This window comes from Neodiprion pinetum, chromosome 1, assembly GCF_021155775.2.
Source record: "Neodiprion pinetum isolate iyNeoPine1 chromosome 1, iyNeoPine1.2, whole genome shotgun sequence".
Classification (NCBI taxonomy): domain Eukaryota; kingdom Metazoa; phylum Arthropoda; class Insecta; order Hymenoptera; family Diprionidae; genus Neodiprion; species Neodiprion pinetum.
Window position 1 is genome coordinate 11,349,284 of NC_060232.1, and position 26,977 is coordinate 11,376,260.

The 26,977-nt window shown below is 36.6% G+C and overlaps 3 protein-coding genes and 1 long non-coding RNA gene across 11 annotated transcripts in view; 3 read left to right on the forward strand and 1 right to left on the reverse strand.

The window, feature by feature from the left end:
* The window catches only part of tau (microtubule-associated protein tau), a 58,367-nt gene extending 48,472 nt beyond the window's left edge, over positions 1-9,895 (forward strand). For 4 of the 5 annotated variants that reach the window (XM_046636220.2, XM_069138078.1, XM_069138074.1 and 1 more), the window contains 7 exons: positions 113-156; positions 324-495; positions 938-1,146; positions 1,253-1,438; positions 2,409-2,453; positions 3,197-3,358; positions 7,913-9,895. In XM_046636220.2, the coding sequence (XP_046492176.1) occupies positions 113-156; positions 324-495; positions 938-1,146; positions 1,253-1,438; positions 2,409-2,453; positions 3,197-3,358; positions 7,913-8,797 (1,703 nt within the window). In that variant the 3' untranslated portion in view covers positions 8,798-9,895. The remainder of the gene's footprint in view (positions 1-112; positions 157-323; positions 496-937; positions 1,147-1,252; positions 1,439-2,408; positions 2,454-3,196; positions 3,359-7,912) is intronic. The other variant, XM_046636212.2, reaches the window with a different exon arrangement.
* Positions 1-11,591, reverse strand: part of LOC124223929 (uncharacterized) — a 33,355-nt gene extending 21,764 nt beyond the window's left edge. Inside the window, exons 1-2 of one of the 3 annotated variants that reach the window (XR_006884390.2) lie at positions 11,509-11,591; positions 10,218-10,385 (exon numbers count right to left, since the gene is read on the reverse strand). This is a non-coding gene — a long non-coding RNA (uncharacterized lncRNA). Of the gene's footprint in view, positions 1-10,217; positions 10,386-10,519; positions 11,093-11,508 lie in introns of those variants that run through there. The other 2 variants (XR_006884389.2, XR_011177703.1) reach the window with 2 other exon arrangements.
* A 47-nt stretch (positions 11,592-11,638) lies between these two features.
* On the forward strand, positions 11,639-15,431 carry LOC124223916 (cyclin-dependent kinase 2). Its single transcript, XM_046636307.2, has 5 exons — positions 11,639-12,039; positions 13,820-14,015; positions 14,146-14,418; positions 14,585-14,788; positions 14,925-15,431. Exons 1-5 carry the CDS (start codon positions 11,924-11,926, stop codon positions 15,033-15,035), a joined length of 900 nt encoding a protein of 299 aa, XP_046492263.1. The 5' UTR covers positions 11,639-11,923; the 3' UTR covers positions 15,036-15,431.
* A 1,432-nt stretch (positions 15,432-16,863) lies between these two features.
* LOC124223873 (F-box only protein 9) lies at positions 16,864-21,027 on the forward strand. 2 transcript variants are annotated; one of them, XM_046636232.2, is made up of 7 exons: positions 16,864-17,023; positions 17,640-17,861; positions 18,143-18,445; positions 18,873-19,036; positions 19,216-19,407; positions 19,504-19,741; positions 19,851-21,027. In XM_046636232.2, exons 1-7 carry the CDS (start codon positions 17,021-17,023, stop codon positions 20,040-20,042), a joined length of 1,314 nt encoding a protein of 437 aa, XP_046492188.1. In that variant the 5' UTR covers positions 16,864-17,020; the 3' UTR covers positions 20,043-21,027. The 2 variants fall into 2 exon arrangements, with proteins under 2 accessions (XP_046492188.1, XP_046492196.1); XM_046636240.2 differs by having other exon boundaries at positions 19,831-20,068.
* The last annotated feature ends 5,950 nt before the right edge of the window (positions 21,028-26,977 follow it).

Here is a 26,977-nt window from a genome sequence, read left to right on the forward strand (position 1 = left end):
TGTGATAAGAAACAGGATTTTGCTTCGGAAAATAATCAGTGCATGTTTTGCAACTTGTTTACTGTACTTGAAGATTTTGGGGAATTAACACTTTCATGTTTTAACTTTACAGATGGGGATAACGACAGTGGTGTGGACGAATCGACACAAGGAAACGTAAGTATTATAAGTCACAATTGCAAGTGAACGTAAATATTGTTGTAATTTTTTGGTGCGAAATGTCGATTACATCGACAATTCCACCCTTACAACTCGAGAACAAGAAAGAAAAAATTAGATGAACTCTTGACCATCGTTCATTTGTTAATTCGAAATTGATGCAGGAACTAACGACAAATGGAGATGCCGGATCGCCGACAAAGTCACACTCGAAAATTCCAGGTCCGAAACGATCGACTTCAAGTTCACCGACAAAATCGCCGAGCAAGTCTGTCAAGGGGTTGCCCAAAACTCCCGACACTTCTGTAGCTCCCTCTGCATCTGCAGACAAAAAGAGTAAGGAATTGTTTCACAGTTGAAGCTCGATAATTCGCGTCTCCCCAACTTCTCGCCCAAGGGACTTTATCGTCGCACGGTTTTTCACTTTGGATCTCTAGCGTTGCTTCAAGCCGAGATGCGGTGGCGTAAATCAGACACGATATTCTACTTCGCAAAGAGCTTGTAAATACGGTCCTTTTAAAGTGAGCGATCCACCGCTTTCAAACCTCAATGCAATTTCGCTTTGAAGAAGCATTTGTTAACCAGCCATTTCCAAGACATTTTTTTTCTGTCACTGCCTCGCGGACAGCAGATCATCAAGCTTCTAGTCTGACTCTGTGTTACTCCTGAATTACTTGGTGAATGTCGTTTGCTACTTTGCACTGAACTATATGTCAATCGTTTAGCACGATGGCACAATGTTATCCTTTAGATGTGAATTTCTTTTTTTTATTTTCAGAAGTACCAATGAACAAGATTCAGGTCGGTGCAGCACCGTCACCAAATTTAAAAACTGTCAGGTCGAAAATTGGTTCACTGGAAAACACGAGCTACAAGCCTGGTGGTGGTAAAATCAAGATCGAGAATAGGAAGCTTGACTTTAGTAAAGCGCAGCCAAAGATTGCAGCTAAGAATGACAAATACATGCCGAGCGGAGGAGACAAAAAGGTTTTACATCACTCAATAGTACCCGACCATTGCAAACAAGCCTGACAGATTCTCCAAAACTTTTTTCAACGATTCTCATAGCTCGCAATGTTTTGCACGAATACAGATAACGCAAGTGAAACTTCAGTGGAACGCTAAGCCGAAAGTTGGCTCGTTGGAAAACTCGACTTACAAACCAGGTGGCGGCGATAAGAAGATTGAGACTGTTAAGCTAGACTTCAAAGAAAAGGCAAAGCCAAAAGTTGCCTCCAAGGATAACGTAAAACACGTGCCAGGAGGCGGTACTGTCAAGGTAGGTCATTGGGAATGAATCAACTGTAGTAGGAGATCGTTTTCGGTACAATTAGTTCAGTCGGCAAACGATTCGTACAATAACACCCGAGATTTTTTCTTAATAGGTTTACGATAACAAATTTTTTACTACAGCATGCGGTATGTTTATCTGCATCATTGGTATTGCGGGTATGCATATTGGTATTGGTATTATTAATATCTACGATATATATTCACTGATATCATTCGTAATTACAGTCGTATGAACGATTTATCCTATGGGAGGGGAGTTTTCGAGTCTAACAAAATCAGTGTTAGTAATAATTAAAAGTGAAATGGGTCGCTGTTATATTACTCGATGATATTGGAGCAAAACAAACGTCGGATTCCAGTTAACAATTAATTTCTACACAGGTTCGCTTGAAAGTGAACTTATGTGAAAGTAAGCGACAGAGTTCGGGACAAAAATGAAACCTGTTCGAGTTGTGAGCTGTAATTGAGTAAATATCAGTGTGAAAATTATAAGTGAAGAGCAAATATATGTATGTCAACAATCATTCGCTGCTTGATCTAGATACAATATTGGTGTAGGAGTTATAGTGGTGAATTCGATAAATTTTACGGCATAGTATAACATTCGTTTAATCGCAACTAATTACGCATGTAAATCATTAAAACTGTTTTAAAATGCACGACGCATGCTAGTTCTTGTGCAATGATCGAAGATTTTGAACAACTTCCGTTATTCAAGATATGCAACTTTAGAATAATACATAATTGTCACTTCAATAACAGTCTAGTGTCTACGTAGTAAATTATACAGATTCCACTTGAGTTTACACCAATCTTATTAGCGTATTTGCTCTAAGTGTATCGCAGGAAAGTAACGAGGAAATTTCGCCGTTCAGAAACCACGCAACAGCCTTTTGTCAAAGGAACACGTATTCGTTGGTCAAATATCATTCGTAATTCTATTTTTTCATGTCTAGTCTTCGACTACGCCGCCTGAAACGCCGCAGAAGGTATCAGACGACGTGAGTATATTTTTTAAAAAACGCGAAATATTGTAGCAACAATCACTTTCCCCGCCCCCGATTTCCAAAGCACACACGTTGGTTCATCGTTCGGGTGTACCTATGAGTAAAGTTATGATAAATTGATGAACATCGTTTCAATGCCGGTAGAATAATTATTGGCAGTTACCAAAGCTTGGCTCGGCATTTCTGTATTGTAAGTAGACGACTACGTTACTTGAAAGATATTAAAACTGTAACTATTAAATAGAGAACGCATGATCGTGCATGGAGGTATAAAATTAAACAGAATATAAAATAACTCTAATTTCGCAATTCTTTCGCCTATAACATTGTCCACTTATTGTTGTTTACTTAATTGTTATTAACCTGTTAACTAAACTGATCGACTGCATCATGTGTTGCGTTAGAGATGACGAAAACTGTTGTAATCCCCTTATATATGTGTAAATTATTCTTTTTCAAAAAATAATATAGAGTATTTTTCATCACCCAAATCCTGAATTCAGTCTTCGCGACCTATTTCTGTACCAACATCTAACTATTTATCAGCAGCGTATCGTTTCCTCGACCCAATGCAGACACAGCCAATACAATTCGTAGCGATTATCCTAACCATGGAACGAATTGGAAAAAAAGTCGACTGCATAGTTCTGCACACCCTCATAATTGACCGGAAGTTACTTTTTTTTTTATTTTTATCAAGGATAGCGGTTCAAACAATTTATGTTTTTTGCCATCAGATAGAGACGGTGAAAATTGAAGTTAAGGCTGAGAGCAAGGTGCACTCGTTGGATAATGTGAAACATAAGCCTGGTGGAGGGGATAAGAAGATTTTCAACGACAAGGACTACCTTCGACAGACAAGTTCCAATGTGGAAAGTTTAAGCGGCAGCGGGTCCCAGGTAAACTTAAACTTAGCCTTTTCATCGACTACATGGCGTTTCGCCAATAGCCTAGTGCCCTTTTTACATTGGTCAAATACCTTGTGAGATAACGGAAGGAAATTATTTCGAAACCGTTGACATTGTTACAATTATCATTTATAGATGAACAGTTTACCTCGGTAAATGATATCGTCGAACGATTGGCTAGCTTCGAAATATATCGACCCGGGTCTTTTGATTTTTTTTTTTTTTTTTAATAATCGTACTGTTGACAGTACTGCCTGTTTAACAATTTTTATAAAATCTCACCCAAACGTATCTATATCTAAGTATTGTTGCATGTCACTTGTCGTATTAGTGTAAGGTGCAAATCAAGAATGGAAAATAACAGATCTCCTAAATGCTGTGTCGACGAAACACAGAGATGTGGCCACGATGAATGAATAGGTCATTTCGATCATTTCAATTGCTTTTTCTTTAAAAAAATTTACATATTTAGAATTCATTCTCCGTTCTCGATTTACTCCGCGCCTCGAAGCTTACTGCACGCTCGGTATTTTATCACATGCAGTTGCTGTTTGTTCATTTAAACAAGTTCAATCGTTTCATTTATCCATTCATTCCTCCACCGATTCGTTTCCTTCACTTCTCTTTTCACTGTGTTCATTTCATTCATTACACTCTTCATTTATTTTCATTTCAGTCGTATCTATATTGGTATTGATAGGAGCCGAATTGTCATCACCTGGAAGCGATCATAGGCCAAACTTTACCATGCTCAGTAATTGAGAAAAACGTGTCTGAAACGGATAGATCAGTCGTTATGACCGATTAAGACCTCCATAAAACCATGCATCATCTTTCTCTTTGTAACGAAATAGTACAAAGTATTTTACTTACTGTACGTTGATAACAATCTAAAGTCCATAGATCACTTTCTTTCATATCAAATAAAGCGGCCAAAAAAAAATTCAAGGCAATCGCCTTATCGTTCGTCCGCTTTTCATTCGATACGTCAATTATGTGCGGCAAACACGAAGATATTGTCGTTATCATAACGAGGCGTAAGGATAGGGTAACGATGCTCTATAAGGCTTCTTTAAATTGCTACTTGTAGTTTGGCTAGAAAGTGTGTTGTGTGTCACAGAGCCCCGTCCCATCCGGCACGATCAACGAAGGCAGAAATGGTCTTCCGACTTCCGACGAGAACCTGAACCAGGAGTGTTAAGCCACCCTCTTAGCCCCATCTCCGTTATACTAAACGATGAAAAGAGCTAGCTAGCCTTTTATTTTCTGTACTCAAATATCTCCAAGGCCAATTATTACAGTCCATATAAGTACTAGCAAAGAACAAAAAAAAAAAAGAAAAAGAAAAAATAATCAATTCACACGATCGATTCCTTCCGGACTAGACTATCAGCACTTTAGACTTTGGGTCCTGAAAATACTGTGGCCTCTGAAATTTGAATTGAGCATCAAAAGACGGTCTTAATTCGTTGGCCGTTTCAATGAACCTTATCTCGATTTGGAAGGGTGAGATTCCAATTCCAGAGAGAGTTTAGGGAGGAGAATATTAGTCGGACTTGATATGGGTCTAAGAGCGAGTTGGCTGGGTGATCGCATCTAACACTTCCCTGCCTGCCTGCAGTGATGTCAGCGTACCAGTCTCAACAACTAAAAACAAAAATTACCACATATACCATCTATAACAACTCTGATTAAGTACTAATAAGTTAATCTTAACAGCTACCCGTCTAAGACAACTCATACCACGAACGGAGATGAAGAAATAATTAGTGAAAAAAAAAAAAAAAAAAGCAAAAGCAAAGCAATAGCAGTCATTTTTCAAAAATACTGCTATACTAATACCCATGCTAACTTTGTGTGTAGCATGATACGTGGTCCATTTTACCTTTGGAAGAGTCATTCGCAATGTAGAATCGAGCGCGTTGTCAGTCGATGACTCGTGACGAGTAATAAGGCAGAATTAAATTATCTGTCACATTAATTTTCAAAGTCAAGTTTCCGAAGTTTTCAATTCTGTGGTAAAACGAGAATCTTAAGCGAATCCCCGAATATTGCGAATAATTCTTCCTTGCTTTGATATACGTTTGATAAATGTTGATATATCACTTGACAAGTTTATGTGCCGCTGTTGCGGTGTATTGATTAATTAATACCAGTATAAGCACGTTGAATGAAAATTACTCTATGGTAGATATCTTGATTTCTAAATTATAAGACACATACACCTTCCGATCTGTACTTACGTAAATATGCCGTAGGTACAGGCCAATGTTATACTGCCAATGTCACACACGCATTAAACGACGTAGTCTACTACACTGATACGTAGGCAGTACAGGGTTTTTGTCCGTAAACTCTCCTCGCACTTTGCAGCGTTGCTTATTCGATCGAATTCATTTGAGACAGTAACAGTATAACACTTTTTCAGTTTTAATTATAATTTCAAAAGTACGAACACTGCGCACGACTCAATGCTGGGCACACTCCATTCGTATCATCAATAAGCAGAGTTATCTTGATTTGTTTAATATCACACACAGTTATTTATTGACGTTGAAGAAATATTTATCGATTTATAAACGTGGAGGTGTAAACGGTCCTTGAGATTTTGAGACTAAATTGAATATAGGCTAGACAAAGTCAGTCCAGTGCGTATATACGACGCAAAGTTTGTTGTCGGTGAATCGTGATGAGCGAAGATAAAAAATACTAGAGAAAGTGGAAAAGTTTTATTAGTGTAAATAACTCGGTGAGAAAGTAAGGAACGAAACATATTGAAAGATAAACCATCGCGTTGCATGAATGGCGTGCCCTTAGGTATAGAGAATATATATCTACGTACTGAATTTTCACGGTGAGATGTGTCGATCGTTGTAACATCCGTTGTATCTAATTTAATTTTGCACAGTCCTTGTATACACCACTTGATGAAAATAATTGCATTTAGAATGTCTCAAGAGTGATTTTTCTATCATACCATCCACCGTAGAAACAAAATTACCCACAAATTGTACACCTATAAACCACTCGCGTAAATGCGATCCCAATCTCGTTGCCTATAAATTAAGCGCAATCATACTCTGCTGATAATGTAACACTGTACCGCTTATACGTTGTTTATGTAGTCGAATCAACTATTATTCGACATATTAATTTAAAGACATACTAAAATATCGATTAAATTTTATTTAAGTTACCACATAATATGAACATTGTTATGTAAGATGTAACAATCACCCAATGTATATCTATTATTTTAATTTACCTACTAGAAACTAATTGTAATAATATTTTTGTTTTCAAATTCATTATCGCACTTTTTACTGCACCCAATTACCACCGTAAGTATTAATGACGGCTAAGTACCTCTTCTTCGTTCTCCATTCAATAGCTACCGTACAGTACTCACATTATTATACGTACTGAGAGAAATTTTTAGTTCCGGTTACCGCTCAGTCCTTGACTATTTTCATTTTTTACCACAATCGAAAAATATAGTTCTAGGTATGAAATGAAAATTAGGTTTGCAGCTGTTACCAGAAACTCTAGTATCCGTTACTATTCTTTCTCATTACGATCACTGTTGCTATATTTTCTTGCAACTGTTGCGAAAATTTAATGCTTGTGCAACAGTAAATTGACGTTAAAGCCGTGTTTAACTAAAAAAAGTACCGTAAACCGAACAGACTGACTTTCCGTTGCAATTGCCAAAAAGGATCGACAATAGCGCAAAATGGTTGCGCGTACCTCGTTTTTCGTAATTCCAACAATATTTAAACAGTGTTTTTTTTAACGATACTTACTGTTGTTTTACTGAATTTTTTTAGTTACTACAAAAAATGAAATTTTTCTCAGTCCAAGGGTTCCATTTATCCCATTTGACTGCAAGAGCTATCGAAATCTGAGATAAAATTTTCAGTTCTTTTCTTTCTTTCTTTACAAGGATAAAAATTATTCCCTAAAATTTTTTACCAAGTGGAATAGAAACCATCACGAACCGTGTACTTCAAAGTATGATTATCGCTTTTCTCGCATTTCTGTTGATCTCGAGGATCTTAACATTTCGAAGTCTGCAGTTGTAGTGTAGGTCTTGGTAGTGTTCGTTGGTATAGCACTACACTTCTCACCTTCTGTACGGCACATACCGGTCTCTGCAACATCAACACGCATCACCCATTGCCTCCACGCGGCGTTCGCCAGCAAGGTCAGTTTGCACCAGCTCGTCATACTCGATCTAACGTGGACTAACGATAATCGCAACTATTCAGAACGATAGTCGTTTAAATAAAATACGCTTTGAGTTATGATTAATAAAGAATCGGAAGTCTATTGCAACAAAGAAACGAGTTTATTAATCAGGTGTGAAAACGTAACTTGAACTTTTTACACGAGTGCTGCCGATGACATATTTTTCACATCTAGCTGTTTTGTCAAACTCTTAATGCATATTACAGACAGTAATGAATTTCTATTCCTCCCCCCCCCCCCCCCCCCCCCCCCAGTTTACGATGTTATACTGACTAATAGAATTTTCAATTCCTGCAGGAGGGCAAAGCCAATGTTGCACTCAACGTTACCTCGCCATCTTCAGCTAGGAAGACGAAGAAACTTTCTCACGCAGAGGACAGTTCGACACCTTCGTCTCAAGAAGCTAATCCGATAAATCCAGTTGCTACTACAGAGTCTACGATCCCTGCTAGAGCGAAATCTCGTTCTGAACAAGTGCCAGTTCCACCAACAACAACGCCTGTAGAAGAGAAGAAAGCATTTCCTCAATCGCGAAAATCCAGCCTGGTAAAGACGCCGGATAGATCAAAAACACCGGAACATTCTAAGAAGGTAACGATCGCCGAGAGCGAGGATGTGAGACAGATCGAGACAAAAAGGAGTCCCAAATCACCGACAGAGAAGCGACCGAAGACACCAGAAGAGAGGAGGCCAAAGACTCCGGAAGAGAAAAGGCCGAAGACACCGGAAGAAAAGAAGCCAAAGACTCCGGAAGAAAAGAGACCTTCGACTCCTAGACACGAAACTGGAGCCCAAAAGACACCAGACGCTGAGAATAAGCCGTCGACACCGCGTCTCAAAAGTCCATTGAAGAAGTCTCCGAATGAGGAGCGTCAAAAAAGCCCAGGAAAGAAATCACCCGCTAAGAACAGCCCAACATCACCTGTAGGTAAAGTAACACCAAGAAAGGAAAGATCGTCTCCGCCGAACAGTTTGCCGCTGAACAACACTGAGGATGCAAACGAAAAACTGAGCAACTCTTCTTCAAAGGAGTTCAGACTGCCAAAAATAGTCTCAAGTATGTTGCCGGAACTGGGTTCCCACGATCCGGTTATCGCCACGCCAGCTTCAGATTCAAAAATTGCATTGCCAAAATTGGTCGATGCACCCATCCCGCCATCTCGAACCGGAGTGGCCCAGTAAATGAAAATTGTCAAATATTTGCCATGATTCTGATTTGACATTTGTCCCGGTGGAGATATTCCGTAAAAAAAAAATACGTAGTTTGTTGCTGCTAATAAGTTCTGAACATACAGGTAACTTGTGGAACAATTTTTACACAGATGATCGATGAAACATAATAATATGGATACGACATCAAGACGTGGTGAAAAATCACTTACGGTATCGGGCAGTCTTGAAGGAAAATTACGTAATTCATACCTTGATTATTTATCTATTAAATATAAGTTATAACGAGTCACTATTACTCTTTAGATCGATAAAATTATGTAATTTCAATTTCACTTAGCCTTTTTACGTCGAGCTTATAACGTGCGCAAGTATGTTGTGTACGAAAGAAGTTAGGCTCGCTGTAGAAAATACTAGCATTTGAAAAACTAAACTAAAGATCAATTCGCAAAAAAATTCACTGCTTTGTAACTGTTCTGTATGGTAAATTGGAAGGGAAAAATTCAAAGTGCGATTAACTACAACTATGACGACTGAACTCGAAACAGAACGTTAATGATTGTGTATGTAAACTTGGATTGACATCATTTCATTTTCAGTAACGTTTGAATTACTAAAAAAATAGCTATCATATGTACCTTCGTTATCCTAATGTTTGACAGAATTTCAGTAAACACGTATAATGAATATAAGGGCATCGTAAACTTCAACAGCTGTGACTTGCTGACCAGCAATTCACAGGTCTGTTATTTGTTTTACAATAAATTTCGAACTCCGTCCATCGAAGATCTTCCCAAATGATGAAAATCATTTCCGGAATGGTAAATTGAACGCAACTATACATAACATCTATATATTTGTAATTTATAGAAAACGCATTTGTTGTTAGATGATTATAGGCATGAAGACTATTACATGAAGGAAAAACGCTGTAGTTCAAACCAAGCCTATGTTAAATCTTATATCTAAGTATACCATACTACGTAAATGTAGTTACTAGGTAGTCATTTGTAACTATAAAAATTAAATATCGCAATTGTTTCAAACGCTTCTCATGTAATAAGATCTTAGAAGTAATTAAACTATGAAATTAAATATCTATGTGAAATATTTACTGGCCTTATTTGTCGTACAAAATGATTTTTGAATCAATAACACAAGAATATGAGCCGACTGGAGCATATGAAGTAAGTCGTGTATGCAAATTCAATTATTTGTACAAGATAGCCGGTACGTCGTACATACTGATAAATGATTGTAGGATGCGTTCAATTTGACAATCATCCTCGCTTTCGTAGAAAAAATTCACTGTCGCAATCCCGTCAAAACAGACAGCAGTAAAATCAAAAAAGAGCTTGCACGTATTACAATAAATTGTACATACGTATCTGTACCGCAATTTCCAATATCGTTAGTTAATAAGATTACTCACCCTCAAGATAGTTGAAAACAGCACATTAGAAAAATGTGGTAAAAACACAGAAGATTATTGTGTCACCCCGAAGGCTAGAACATGTTGAGTCACATCGAGCACACAAGAGTGAGGTGCGAAGTGCGCAGAGGCGAAGCTCCTAGTCAATCATAAATGAAATCTGCAAATCTGAACAAAATTACATGATTTAGAGGTTATTTATACAGCAGCTTGTAATACGATTTATTAAGATAATTGTACTCGTAGTTATCATCCACATTTCATATAAGCTATTATTTCTATGCAAATTTCGTACTACGTACGATTAAAACTTTAGTAAAATGTTCCAGATCGGAAATTCTTCAAATACCATCTGATTTTGAATCAATTTCCACACATTGTCATAAAATTTTTTCTCCAAGCATTTGAATTTTCCGCGACATTTAAAAAAATTGTCTTCAAGCAACATGGCCGACTCATAGCTCCAATTCGTCACAAGAAAATAACCGGCTTACTTATAGTGCGTTCCGTACTTATATAGGTATGTATTTACATCTGATTCTTCGATATATTACCTCAAAACGCGACGTTTCATTGCGCTTCGTCGATCTCCTTGCGACGCGTTTCAAGGTAATCGTGTAATCACATATAAATACCGAACGTAGCTGGTGCGTGTTTATTTACAAACAAGAGAATTCAAGAAAAACCTTCGTGAATCAAATACAGCTCAACGAAGTAGGTACAAAAGTATCATTTTAATCTGGTATCCGCATTGTTGCTCCAAACATTCATTCAACTATACATTTTATTGTTAGGCGGAAAATAGTATCATAAAGTCACTATCCCGTGTTATTTTCATAATACCATCGAGTTGCTATTTCTGCCACGAGCAGCACCGAAAGGTCATGTATCCACCATTTTAAATTACGTAATGCACGCTGAGCCAATCAAAAGAAATAAAATCTCTCGCGCGTAATTTGAATCATGAACTATGTTTGAGTTGACGTGTGTTCATCAGTCGTCGGAATTAACGATAAAAGGTAAGCCTCTGAGGAAACAATTGCATGCGTTATGCTATACATAATTATTCCGTTTTTGATTACGTATTTGTACGTTCACAATCAGCCAGATACTCTGATAAAAGAAAGAGAAACGCGATTGCCTAGAAGATAAATTTTCATCGAAGGATGAAGCAGTCAGCGTTGATTGAAAGTGAACAAAAAAAAATTCTCATCTATTTTTCTTATCAAACGTCTATGCAGCGAGAGATTTATAGTTTCAAATTTCAGGAAAAATCAAAAGCTCTCCTCACCGCAATAGAAATGTGACAATCGATGAAAATGCGTCCGTTCTGGACCCGAGTTATATTTATCAAGTTCCACCGCCATCTGACCATAGGACATAGACCTAAAGGTATGTAAAACATACATGGCTTCAAGTTTGGGGGACGAAGCTGCCCCTCAATCGACATGCATACATGCAAAGGTCAGAGACCCATACATACGTATGGGTTTTATCGCGGGCGAGACTCGGGCCGGGTGAAATATACGAAAACTAAAAAGTGATCGGAGCTGTATCAATTCCGACGACCATAGTGTGCATCGCTCGAGTGAATTCATTCCTCGTTAAAATATCGGGAAATGAAGTGCCGATTGGCTATTGAATATAGTCAAATTGCAAAAGAGAATCGGTATAACTTGAAAAGAATTGTATAGCGTTATAACGTCATGGAGAACTTTGTAAAGATCGAGAAAATAGGGGAAGGGACTTACGGCGTTGTATACAAAGCTAAGGACAAACTTACCGGGAAACTGGTAGCCCTTAAAAAAATTCGCCTCGAAACGTACGTTTGGTATTACATAAAATAAAATTACCGTTATCTAACCAATATCGTTATAATATTTCTACGTATTTTTCGGTGCTCCTAGATTATAATTTAATTAATTAGACATGATGAATATACGTGTTTTCATAACCTCCCATAGAGGCACGCGCCTCGCGTTCTTTCACGTTTAATCCTCACGTTTCGTTCTCACAAATCTACCTTCTTTACACAGACACAAATTCTGTACCCGGCTTCTAACTCGGCTATGATTTACATTCGATGTAAAACAGTGTGATAATTTCTTTCAACTACAGTCTCTTGTTTCGTCAACAGTCAAGCTCAGATAGAAAGTGATTAAAAATTTTCTTTCGTCGGTTTCTTCTAAAATCGAGAACCACTTAGCAATGAAGACGCTAGCGTCGATTCACAGCCTTGCAATCTTGAATAACCGATCAACTTTATTTTACACAATTTTGAAACTATTTAGGAAGGATAACATGCGAAGCTTGATAACGTAACTGAGTGGGCTTGCTTTTACACTTAACTAACTCGCCTGCTAACCTGTGCGTTGGGGGCAGCTGAATCTGCAGGGGCCACGTGTTAGTAACTGTCGTAGCACCACATGATTCAGCTTACCTCATTGCACGCTACGCATCTGATTTAAGCCCTACGATCTCTTTACTAGTTTATTATGAATATAACGCATATTGGCAGTACAATGTACACATTAGCATCAGCTATCCATACTCACTTATCGTTGAGTATCACTGCTGTACTTGTCTTTTAACCCGTTGTTTCAATATCCATTCTGATAATACTAAACTTTTTGTTCCATCCTATCCAGCGTAAGGATCTCACGTATGTAGTCCAATATTACGGTAACAGTCTTATGCAAGTGCAAAAACTGGCTGGAGCTTCATTAATAAACTCTGTTTACTGCTAAAAAGTACTCTCAATGTGACCTTAAGGTACACAGTAAATCAATCCAAAAGGTTAATTGGAATATCTGTTCCCTTATCTGTTTTATTTCTCTGCTTTATTTGGATTTTATGCAAAATTATTGCCAACGTGGTGAAAACTACGTAAGATTATACTAAGCTCCAAGTTGATGCTATTCTTGGTTTAGTTTTGTCACTACTTGTTATCATCGTATGGATTGTTTCAAAGCTTCATTTGAGCTACATACTATGCCAAGTGGAAAAAATTTAGAACAAGCTCGAACAACTACATCAAATTTTTTATAAACTTGTGTGAACGAATCATTCGCACAATCAAATCTAAACTTTGCAACATAGTTCATTTCAAACTAGATATTTGAATCGATAAGTTTACTCAAGTTTAATGCTTGATGCATTTATACGAAAAGCCTGTCGTTGCTCGAGTAGTTTTGATTCTTGTGTAAGAAAATGTGTCTCACTGCTTGTCCTGTTTTCAATTACTTTGTAATAGTTTCTTCCCTTGTTACAATAACTCGCAATTCTCCAAAGTATCATAATTTTATTTCTGGATCTTACTCACTAACCGTCTCTCTTGAATTCATACAATAATAATTATAAAAAATTGTTTGGCCTTTAATAATAAATACGACATATCTTACCAACTATAATTAGGATGTGTCATCTAAACGAGTTCACGTTTACAAATAATGGATTATGATTTTGTTTCAACTTGTGGCAAAGATTAATTGCAACAAACCAGAACAAGCATAACCAGAATTTAGTAGAGATTACAATGATTTGATTACTTAATTTTCCTATTTTCAACTCTAATAGCGAAATATTATTTCAATCCATATTAGGGAAAGCGAAGGTGTACCATCTACAGCTATTCGAGAAATATCGTTATTAAAGGAACTTACACACCCGAATGTTGTTCAGTTGTTGGATGTTGTCCACTGTGAAAAGAAGCTCTACCTTGTATTTGAATTTCTTCAACAGGATTTGAAAAAATTATTAGATTCTACCAAAGCTGGTTTGAGTCACAGTATTGTAAAGGTACTAAAGATTTACTAATTTTCTTATTGTACGTTATTTTTTAATCTAGTGCAATACTGTTTTTTTGCAAATGATTTCCAGTTCTGATATGAGACTATTCAGTCTGGTTGAAGTTGTAATTCTATTTCAGAGTTATTTACACCAATTATTGAAAGGCATTGCGTTTTGTCACGTTCATCGGGTCTTGCACAGGGATCTGAAACCACAAAATCTACTAATAGATAAAGAGGGATACATAAAATTGGCAGATTTCGGACTTGCCAGAGCATTTGGAGTTCCGGTACGAACATTCACACACGAAGTTGTAACCCTGTGGTACAGAGCTCCAGAGATTCTTCTCGGAACTAAGTTCTATTCAACAGCAGTTGACGTCTGGAGCTTAGGATGTATTTTTGCAGAAATGGTAGAAATATTATTGTCAAAAATTTCTTTTCAAACACCATTCATTTAGTCCTGAGTATATCACTTGTATAATAACACAAACGTTTAATATGGATGTATGGTATGAATATTTGGAAGAAGAAAGGAATGTCTAGAAACCTCCACATTAATATAATCCAAAACTGTAGGCAACAAGGCGAGCATTATTCCCTGGCGATTCAGAAATAGATCAACTGTTCAGAATATTTCGTACTTTGGGAACTCCAGACGAAACTGTTTGGCCTGGAGTTTCGCAACTTCCTGACTACAAGTCAATGTTCCCACGATGGGATGCACGGAGTTTCAACGAAGTTGTGCCATCATTTGACAATGACGCTGAAGACTTGCTCTCGGTAACCAAATTATTTGATGAAGAAGAATTTTTTATATTTTTTTTTACATTACTGATTTGCTTGAACATAAATCAGATGTACTAGTCGTAACTGGAGTTATACAACAGATAATGTTTTTTTGCTTTCAATTTTACAGAAACTATTGACCTACGATCCCAGCAAAAGAATAACAGCTAGGATGGCGTTGTCTCATCCTTACTTCAACGGAGTAGAACTAGTTCCACCTCCGCTCATCAAGAAAGACTGACGACTCGTAACACTGTACTAATAATATGCAATAACATTCAAACAATTCAAGTTTTTTTTAAATAAATAGAATTTGAATTACAAAGAAATTCAACGCTACATTCAAGTACGATTTATATGGTAGAAAATTCACTGCACTTTCAGAAACATAATATCACAGTCAAAAGCCAATTTTGCCCAGTTTTCCAAAAGAGGAGTCAGTTGTAGCATTTCAACCCTTAATTTTTGTTTCTTGTATACGATAATCTTTGAATGCGTGCTATTATCGAATTATATCTTTATACCTTTCTTCGAACGTTAGCGCAACCTGTGTTGTAATAAATTACAAAAAAAAAAACGTGCCTCTGCATCAGATGTTGATAAAACGAGTTATTTTAATCTTGTGCAACGTGCTAAATTCACACCCATGGTTACCCTTTGAACTTTGAACAAGGGTGTCAATAATTGCAAGGTGACTACTGACTACCTGATGCCTTTTTGCTCTGTGTAAATACAATTACAGATATGATTGTAAGATGAAATATGGTGACAAATGAGATGAAATATTGTTCTGTAAACAGGGAATTCTTTTTAAAATATCAACGAGAATATTTTTGATAACAATGTTAACACAGTTTAAAGAAAAAAAATTATAATATCGTTATGTATAACAACGTGATGTTACAAAAATGTAGAATATTTTTATATCAAATTAGAAACACAAGTATATGTAATTACAATCATAAATTAATATAGGTGCGTATTAACCCATTTTCACGTTTTGTTGAATTGTCAAAATTTCCGGATTTCTATCAAAAAAAGACCTCAATGATTACGGCTCTCCAATATTTATTCAATTATTTCCAAACTCTGTCTAACACTGACTCACGCACAAAGCTTTCATTTTTATGTAAAATTTGTTTACAAATGACTAATCTAAGCTGTTGGTCAGATTCTGATTCTCAAACTTTTACTAATGCATTATTTCACCGTACGAATAATTTCGCATAAATAAACAATTAAGCCAAAGTCAGCGGTTTATCGGCTGCACCAAAAAACAATATTGATTCAAAGTAGAACTTGACAGCGAACACCTGTTTAGGAAACAAGTTTCCACTTCGTAACTTCAAAAATATGACATGATTAAACAGAATATGAACAGTTTTAATAAGTATATAAATTACCACTTAAGATCGATGTCCTCAGGTTGTTTCACGATTCAAAAAATCTGCAATTTGACATGATTATTTGCCCTGTCGTAGTGTTTGGATGAGTTCTATTGAATAGTGAGACCAGGCCAATCATATCGCCGAGTGCATCAGAATCAGCCCATCAGAAACAGGCGCGGTAATAATTTTATTTACGCAAAACAGCGTATTATCTTTCTCTAAGATTTAGGTGTGTGTTGTGTGTTCCTCCGGCGGACAAATTTTCGTCCCGTTCTGCTCTGACCATATGGAAGCCATCTTGAAAATATACAGCACTGTATGCCAGGTGGAGATTACTAGCTCTGATCGTTTTAGTTACACTTTATACAGAGAGAAACCTCTTTATACACTTTTTACACTTTCCCAGGAAAGGGCACCTTCCATTGGCTAGATTCAGGAAAAGTGTAAAAAGTGTAGAAAAGTGTAACTAAAACGAACAGAGCTACTACTAACTCCGTTCTAGCTCCGTGGTGGTTGATATCTATGCTTAAAATGCGTGCCAAATGACATCAAATGCGATTGGTTGAAAATCCAAGATGGCGTTGATATGGTCGGGGCACGCCAATGGGTTCTTCGATATGGGTGCGCAAGAGCACCGTTTTCTTGTTGCCTCTGCGTAATCTACTTTTTTTGTTCCGCAGGTACATTACTGTTTGCGAATTGCGATGTCGCAGACGGTTAAAAAAATGGCAGCGCTGGGTACTGGTAGTCCGTACTTCGTCTCTATCCGTCGACACTCTGACCGTGAATATTTACGCTGAGAAGAAAAAAACGAGAGTTAAGTTGAAATCGAATTAAAATGGTACGTTAGATTTGATTACGTTAAAACTTGGTATGATCTTCAACAGATGCTGACCTTCCTAACCTCTAAAATTCTCTACTTCGCACTTATCAGTTCAATCTGTGTATGAAAATTTCACAATTTATCCCAAGGGAATAATTTTTAATGCTCAGTTGATTTGAAGAATACACAGTAATTCCGGGAACTCAATTTCAACTAGTAATACGAATCACATTCGTTATTTACATGGATAACACGAATTCTAATTCACAAATTTTTCTCTATTCGCGCTCCTCCGTTGATGTTCTTTTAGAAAAAAATGGATGTTCTTATATTGAAACATATCACTGTCATATTAACAATAAAACAATTTTATGTATGCATTATTTCTATTTTGATTGCGCCATTCCTCATAACATAAAAACATTAATGATGATGAAATAAGTTTGAAATGTTTCTGTACTCGCAGCAGTAATTTTCTTTTTTGTTTGTTAAATTCTCCACTAACTTTATCATGACAATATTAATATTTCGTGTAAAAGATGATGAATTTTGTCAAACATTTTAACTGTCAATAGATGTTTAACATCATAGGTTAATTTATAGTCAATATTAATTAATGCCCATATATTAATAGAGTCAAACCGCAGAGTCCGGGAAAGAAGTCGATGAAAGTAATGACGATCAGGAGGATTTTTCATTATCACATGAAGAAAATGTGGAAAACACATTGGCTTCATTCAGGGAAAGATGGCAACGAGAACTTGAAATATCACCCAGAAAGGAACCAAACATACAAGTTTCTCAAATCTCAAATAACATCCCTTCAGAAGGAGATTCAGCATCCATTGAAAACAAGGTATCCGATATATAATAAAAATGCATTAGAGTAATATATTTCATAATGTTGAACTTTATGATGATAATGTAAGCAGTTTAGAGGAAGGCGCACAAATCATATAATTAGTTATTTGTGTGGTAAGAATCTTTCTTCTGCCATTCACTAAACAAACTCATATTGGTGAAGTAATTGAATTTTTTCTTTGTGTTTCTTCGCATTGACATAGTTCGATTGCATTAAATTTTGAATCAATCTTAAATTTACTTGTTAATAATATCATACAAATCGTTTTATTACAGGCTAAAACCTTATTCCTCAAAGGTATAGAGAATGAGCAAAATGGCAAACTGTATGAAGCAATTCAGTTCTATAAACGTGCTGTGCAGCTCATACCTGACATTGAGTTTCGCTTGTATGAATCTACAAAACCAAAAACACGTGAGAGGCTTGATCCTGAGAACAGCATAGAAGTACAAGATAAAGATCCAGGCATAGAGATGGACGAGGAAGAAGATAACGAAGATGATGGAGATCTACTTACTAAAATAACACGAATTATTTGTAAAAATCAACGTGTTTGTTCTCCGCAATTTGAGCAAAGTGTAAGTGTCTGAAAAATGTAATACGCATACCACATTTTGCAACAGCTTGTGTACTCGAGTTTGAAACACTGCTGAAGTTTATCATAAGTTTCAGTCGTGAAGCATGTAAAGCCAAATACAAAAGATCCTCTCTGATTGGGTTCAATTTCTCCGTTTTTTAATTCGATTTTCACGTTTCTCAAAACTCGTGCCGCTATTCAGGAAATCATTAATGAAAGCTTTGCACAATATGTCATACCTTTGGTGACTGAAACCAGCGTATAAGTCCAGCGTTGTAAGTTTGAAGTACAGATATCCAGCTATTAAACCACACTGAGTTTTTTAACAACACGATTTCTAGATAAATCAGTTTCATGGAAGTAGGTTATTACTAACAAAACATCACTGTAGTTTTTAGCTGAAGATAACAGTGGTTTCATTTTTCCAGACAACGCATATATCAGCCTTACCTATGGAGATAATATTATACATTCTGAGATGGGTGGTTTCATCAGAGCTTGATTTAAGATCCCTAGAGGTGTTTGCAAAAGTATGTCGTGGTTTTTTCGTATCAGCTAGAGACGATGAGATTTGGAGATTAGCTTGCATCAAGTAAGGAGGGATTATTCAAGCATCCTACATGAATATGCAATATTGGAAAACAGTTACATTCATTTTCACCTTTTAAAACCCAATGTATCCCGAAACTGCAACATTTTTTTAAGGCAGTGAAAAAAATGCCAATTTTTCTATTTCTCAAGTAATCTTCATCAATTGCAATAATGTTGCAGAGCATGGGGTGTAAATTGTGGTACATTTGAGCCTGATTACAAATCGTGGAGACAAATGTTCGTAGAACGTCCAAGACTTCGTTACAACGGCTGCTACATCAGTAAAACATCCTATGTACGTCACGGTGAAAACAGTTTTCAAGATCAATTTTATAGGCCATGGCATCTTGTTGAATACTTCAGGTATCTTCGGTAAGAGAAGAGATTTTATTCAACCATATTTATGGAACTTTGAAATTGTCACTCAGACCTTTTCTGATTATATTTTTGTTATTTTATTTTCGGCAGCTTCTTCCCAGAGGGTCGAGTTTTAATGCTAACATCGGCAGACGAAGCTCAGAGTTGTGTGAATTCTTTGAAACAACGAAATCCAAAAAACCCTTCAGTATTGATTGGTCATTACAGGCTTCACTTAAATTGTGTAATATTGGTATTAAAAAGCCAAGAAACCAAAACAAATAACAATGCTTACCGGCGTAGAAGAAGAGACCCAATTCACGATAGTGGCGAAAAGACTTTTCACTTGGTTAGCATTTTTTCTTTTCTGAACTATTGGATAAAAGTTGAAATGGTTTCTATTTTTCTCATTCTATTTCCGATTAATGCTGTCCTAAGAGCACGTGAATTATTTTCAGGAATTTGAGATTCAAAACCTTTATAAGAGGGCCAATTCGCAGCTAGCTTGGAAAACTTACAACATATTCACCAAGTACTGGAACGGGCAAGAAAACAGTACATGCCTAAATCTCGCAGGAAGCTTGTACCCTGCTTTCAAATTCAGCCGTGTAAAAAGTTATACTATGGAAAGTGAATCACCATTACAATAAATATATTACATATTTTTTTAATCAGATTTTGACATGTTGCGATGTAATTATGTATAGTTATGAATGCTTTAGATATCTGATAGTTGTTCGGGATTGCGATAAGTTTCTTCACTTTTCTCTCAATATTCTTAATTATATAATCTGGTAAAATGGTCTACCGAATTAATGCAATCGCTGAATCGATTTGCTGATTTATCATTTATACACACAGTACGTTTAAATATGAATATTTTGTACACATGATATGCAATTTTAATCACATGTACGTACAAATTATGTGTACATTGGAGGTGAAAAATGTGTTACTTTACTTTTTCTTGCAGACTCTTTGATAAGTATTTAACGTTATTTTATAAAGAATATTTTGCGTGAAAATTGGCAATTTTTCTCCATGAGAGTCAGTGGATGGCCGTCACTGTATTGTGTTTTATTCAGCAGAACGAAATATATCTGTCATGCTCCTATTCCGATGAAGATTCTCTTTTTCGGATAGAACTTTAGCATTTATTAACTTTCATTCAAACTTGGATTAGCTGTGATCGATTGAAATTCAGTAACGTTATAGACAAATGTACATTTATTTAAAGTACGATTAAAAACCAACTTGAATATAATGGGTGTATTTTTGGTTTCTTTCCGTATGTTATGTTTGAAATGTTTTGGCAATCGAGAATTGAAGCGAAAAACAGTAACATTGATTCGTTGATAAAAGTGAAGTGATTGTACGTCTTAGAGCACCCTAACATTAATATCGTTGATAACACCGGCCCACAAACAAAAAAGTGGTCTGCACCTTTGATCGGACCTACCTATCTTTATGTATTTTGACGCGCTGAATCCGAATCTGAAGTTTATTCAACCATAAGCCATTTAAAATCTAAGTAAATTGCAAATAAACCTCTGAAAATTGCGAAAAATAGCAAAAAATTGAAGGTGAGAAGCTTGTGCCACAAAATTTTTTGGGAAATAAAAAGAGTGAAAATTACGGAAATTTAGTTGAAGAGTTGTTGGACAATTACGATACTATGGGTTGCTTAATTAATCTTAAATTGCATTTCTTACATTCTCACCTTCAACACGTTCCTGAAAATCTTGGCGACTACAGTGAAGAGCAAGGCGAAAGATTCCACCAAGTCATAAGTGAAATGGAGAGTCGATATCAAGGAAAGTGGAATGTCAATATGATGGCAGATCATTGCTGGACACTGAAGAGAGATGTACCCGGTGAAAACAGAAAGCGAAAAAGAAACCCTTTGCGTAGGTCATTCGAAGACAAAAGGGTTCGACACAAGCGAAGAACACCTTGAAATCAGAAAGGTTGTTCCTTATCTTCTTATGGTTTTTAAAAAGATTTTTTGATAGAAATAAATTTAATTAAGTTCAATCAATTTTTTTCATTACTATATGTCCAATTATCCGCATTAGCTTAATTTTTTTGAGGGCTAACGGGCCAAATAAACTTTAAATTTATATCTATTTACAAATTGTTAAAATTTAAAATTAATAAAGAATTACAAGACTGGAAAGCCATCAAAATCTGAAAAATAAATTCAAATTTATATTCCGCGAATCAAATAACGTAATATATATTTTGTTTTGATTTAATAAATTATTTTCATCACAACACCATCAATTTTTTTAAATTTTTAGAGATTTTTTGCTATTTTCCGCAATTTTCAGGGATTTTTTTGCAATTTACTTAGATTTTAAGGGGCACACCTAGTGTGACAGCCTAAAAAAAGTCAATTTTTGGGAATTAAAAAAAAAAAAAAAACTAGTGAATCAATCGTTTTAAAATTTTGAGGGTATATTTATACATGTTTTGAGAATACACAGTAAAATTTTTGGAATAATATATTAAATATTTTTGAAATGACACGCGATCTCCGGCGGCGCCAAAAAAAAAAGGTCCTCCACTGCTGGAGTGATTGCAGCCTTCTCCGTTGATAAAACTTAAAAAAAAAAAAATTCTCGTTAAACGAAAACATATTGTCTGTACGATGACCCTCGGGCGAATAAAAAAATCAAAAATTGACGAAATGGCGGCATGTTGAAAAAACAAAGTTACATTTTACCCAAAATTTTGGTCGTTTTTGGCCTACCAAAATCCGATTTTTGATCAGATCAAAAAAATGGAGGGTCATCGTATGGAGAACTATATAGAGAAGATGCAAAAAAAATTTGATAGCGATCGAATCATTTGTCTCCGAGTAATCACTCCAGCAAATTCGAAAAATGCTGTTTCAAGAAAAACGCGTTTACGAAGTACTCGATACAACGGTCACAATAACACCAAATGTATCTGGCTCCGAAAATACGTGACGTGGCAGTGAACGAAAAATATACCTGAAGGCTCACAACAGAAACCGGAATCCTATTTGCAAAGGTTGGAAAAGACGGTAGACTCCGAACAATAGCTCAGGTATGTCCCGTATCTAACTGCCGAACGGCTACTCTTTTAAATAGCTGTAACTCAAAAACTATTTAAGATATCGATTTAAAATTTTAGTATGTTATTTTTAAAGGTATAACCTATCGAAATATGAAAAAAAAAACGATTTTTTGAAAATTTCACACTAGGTGTGCCCCTTAAATGGCTTATGGTTAAATAAACTTCAGATTTGGATTCAGCGGACCAAAATACATAAATATCATACTTGGTCTATAGTTGCATGAATTTTTTTCTTACCAAAACTGCTAATTTTTCGCGATTTTTATGTTTTTTGCAATTTACTCAAAATTTTAGGGTGTACGGGCAAAACTGACTTATAAATTCGGATTCGGCGCGTCAAAATACATAAAGATAGGTAGGTCCGGTCAAAGATGCAGACCACTTTTTTTTTGTGGGCCGGTGTAGTTATATGATCAAATAGATATTGATATACTATGTGATGTATTTTGAATGAGATTGAGAATTAGAAATATGTGGATTACAAAAATTATTGACCTGGACATTTATGCGTATTTCTGCCGCTGTAGTGGGACAAAAAGAAAATCTTATTTACAAATATAAATTATAATTATAATTCCTGCAAAAGTTTTAGACTTTACACTAATAACGTTGATTAAACACCTATAGAATCACCGTTTGCTGGTCTATCAATGATTTTTTGTTATTTCATTCGGCTACATTAAAAACACCGCGCAATCATAGATCCATGTAACAAATGTCAATATTTCTGTAATATGACATTATAAAAGTACTGTACAAAGCACACAGTACTCATAATTCGTTACTCTGTACATATTATACCCACGTATGAACAAATAAATATGTTCAAATGAGTACATACCTACGCATACAGGGTGTTCCAAAAATTTCATCGACGACCGAATAACTTGAAAATATCGAGTCGTAGAAAAAAAAGGTGGGTATTAATGCTGTACGATTTTTCCCTAGCTACCCAGTGGTGACCTTGGCTTTGACCTTTCCAAGGACCTTCGAGGTCGTTTCAAGGTCAAGGCAATTTTTTTAAATGGGTGAGAGAGAGAAATTTTGTGTCGAGCTAATACCTAAGGGAAAGCGAAAAATTATTATTGGCTGAGCATGAATAGGGAAATAGTTTCGTTATAATGCCGGTTTAACTTAAGTTGAATCACGCAATAAGCTATATATGCGGGTGGTCCCCTTATCGTCGGTCCCAAGTCTTCCAAATTTACCACTGAAGTCGGGCGCTATAATCAAGTAAAACCGGCGAGTGATTGTGGCGCGCCCAGTTTTGAATATATAAATTTTGAAGGAATTGTTCACTATTTTACACAGCGGACAGTTATTTTAGAAGACATATAGCGTTACTTAACCCTCCATCCCCACCGTGTACACTTATATGTGAACATTTGAAAGCTCTCATTGTGGCTAACGTTAAAAAGTTTTTTCATAAAGTCAAAATATTTCGATCCAAAACCTATTGGAGTATAAAAAACATATATTTTTCTGTATTCAAGAATTTTTTCGACACTTGACTTTTGACGGTTCCCTGTAAAATAACATACGAGCACTAGAGTGTCCATAGCGGGTACCGGGTGTCAAAAAATAACAGTGTGGGAGGAGTGTTTTAGGTTTATATCTTGGTATTGCTTGTAGTTGAGATAGACAACACTGTTATTATATAATATTTTACACTCCGCGAGGCCCGGGGCTAAGTATCGCAGGGGCCCTCTTAGAGGCAGAGAAAAACCCAATTTATGCGAAAACGGGAGATTGAATCGGAATTTTTCAATGATAGAACATTTACTTTGACAAAGAAATATTATTTTAATACACATAATTGATGCTCATTGTGATTCGTCGTTATTATAATTGAAAACATTTTTTCCTCGATTTAACTTGAGCGAATTCTGCAATTAAGGGGAGAAATCCCTTTGGAAGCGTGAAAAATAGGTATTTTTCGATAATTTTTTTAGAGGGGAAAAAATTATCTAATAATTTTCAAATTTTAACATAATTTTATTGAAGCATTCAAGGTGAGAAATGTTTTTTTTTGTTGCGATCATACACAAAATGGCGGCGTTATTAAGGGTCTTGGGACGCCTGTTTTCCGTGACATCGAAAAGTGCTGCAGTTGTCACTCTTTTGCTGTTGATCTGAAAAAGATTTAACAAGTGTTATTCGTTTATTGACATATTAAGGGGAAGGATGTACCTAAAAAATGATGACAAAGTGCAAAATTGAAAATTTGGGAGCCCTTTTATTCTAAAGGTCGAATTTTCGACCTTTTTTTCGACATACTTGACCCCTAAAAAGGTATTTATTTACGCGCTACCTTTCGAACTTTAGGTACATCCTTCCGATAATATTACTGAGTGTGATCTCCCAAAACTTCATCGAAATCGGTCGATAACTTTTGGAGCTACAACACGAGCAGTTTTTGAAAATGTTGTTACGAGATAATCGCGTTTAAAGTTTCAACATGTGAAAACTAGCGATGCCAGGCGCGTACAGCAGACCTTCTTCTTCCTCGAAAAGCACATTTTCGGGCTATATTGCCTCGCGTTCCTTTCGGATAGTTTGGCATTTTACTTTGGTAAACTCGGCCGTTCGTGACAAAATTTCAAACGAAACTGAATCTGTTTTTCGGGCAACGTATCGTTCCGTATACCTACCGTTTCACGCCATATGGATATATCTATATTGTCCCTTTTATAAAATTTCTCGAAACATCTGCCTGGTCAAAAAAAAAGGTGCATAAGGGAGCACTGTGATGTGAAGGTTGCTCCGCCTCTAACGGTCCGACCGCCCGACTCGCTACCTGACCGCACGCTGTCGCTCCGCTCTACACTATATGCGATAACTCCGAAAATATTGATTATTTCGGCTTTTCCTTTGGTCAGTACATTCCCTGGGTATTATACTTTGGAAATATGTAAAAAAAAAAATCGATTTTTTGAAAATTCTAAAGGGATTTCTCCCCTTAAATCATTGAAGTCGAGTGATCTTAGCAACTCTTTTTCGATACTCAATTGAGATTAAGAGGACGATCTTTCGTTTAGCACTGGATCGGAACATGTTTTTAATCCGTTTTAGAACCGAAAATGATCTCTCTGTCTCGCAGTTTGCTATTGGTATAGTAAGTAGTAATCTATACGCAATACACGTGTTAGGAAAAACTTGGACCATTTCTGGATGAATCATCAAATTCAAAACTTTTAAAGCATTTAATATTTCATCACTTTCATTGTCAGGTATTTCTGAACGGCTCGAAAAAAAACCTCTAGGCTGCAATTTTAGTAGTAGAATAAACTGCCTTGATCCAAACGATAAACTTTCAATCAACCCTCAACCTACGATTTAACTTCCGATCGCCGGGGCCCGTAATCAACGACAAGCTCGGTCACACGTGTAAACACAACGGCTTTCACTCGTGATTCTCACGTTTGGCCCGATCGACGTAGCACGTCTTTCACGCGATATTGTTGGCGAAGGGGTTAAGTTCTTAGAACAACAATCGCGAATTCTTTCAGGCATCGAATATCTAAATTCCTACAGGAATACTGGATCCTGTCAAAAAATTGTATCGAATAAGAATATATTATTCGTACACAGTATTACGAGAAAATTTACTTTCTCTTACCTTATAATGACATGCTTTCGGAACGTTTCCAAATAACGGACCCGGTAGAGGCCCCTGGTGTTTTTGGGGCCCGGGGATGCAGTCCCAGCCAGCCCCTCGCTTAGTCGGGCCCTGCACGTAACGGTACCTTTCGCCCTAGTACTGTGGAGGATATATACAGGATTGAGGAATTTATACATTTCTTGGAAAACCATAAGCTCACCATTTCCTTCGCTTTGTCTGAAAAACGGAGGTATTGTCCGCTCGAGGGACCCTTATACCTGAAGACGCCGCCTATGAAAGAACCCAATATACCTGCGAACGTCGCAGCTGCTTGCAATTCTTGGAAAACCATGAGCTCACCATTTTCCTTCGCTTTGTCTGAAAAACGGAGGTATTGTCTGACCGAGGGACCCTTATACCTGAAGACCGCCGCCTATGAAACAACCCAATATACCTGCGAACGTCGCAGCTGCTGTCGTTAGATTGTTGCTGCCTTGGCCGCCCCCAAAATTTACGAGCGGAAAACTTTCCAGTCAAATCCGAGGTGCCGGCCATGTTTTTTCATGTTCAGGAAGGTTCGAACCACGATTAAAAAAAAAATAATAATAATCGTAGGGGGTGGAGGGTGGCACCCTGATTTTTTCTTGATGCACGACCTCGAACTCCTCTATCGATTGGTACTGGACTTGATCGTAACTTCAATCTGGGATGTCGATCCCGAGGAAATTGACTGGAAAAGGCCTTGCTTCGATACTTCAGACGGGATCCAGGATTTCTGGGAATCCAGGGAATAGTGCCCGCCTCCTCTCCCTTCCCCCACCACGCCGCTTCCCTGTTCCACGCCTCGAGTTATTCGAACGTACGGACGTTCAACGGCGTTAT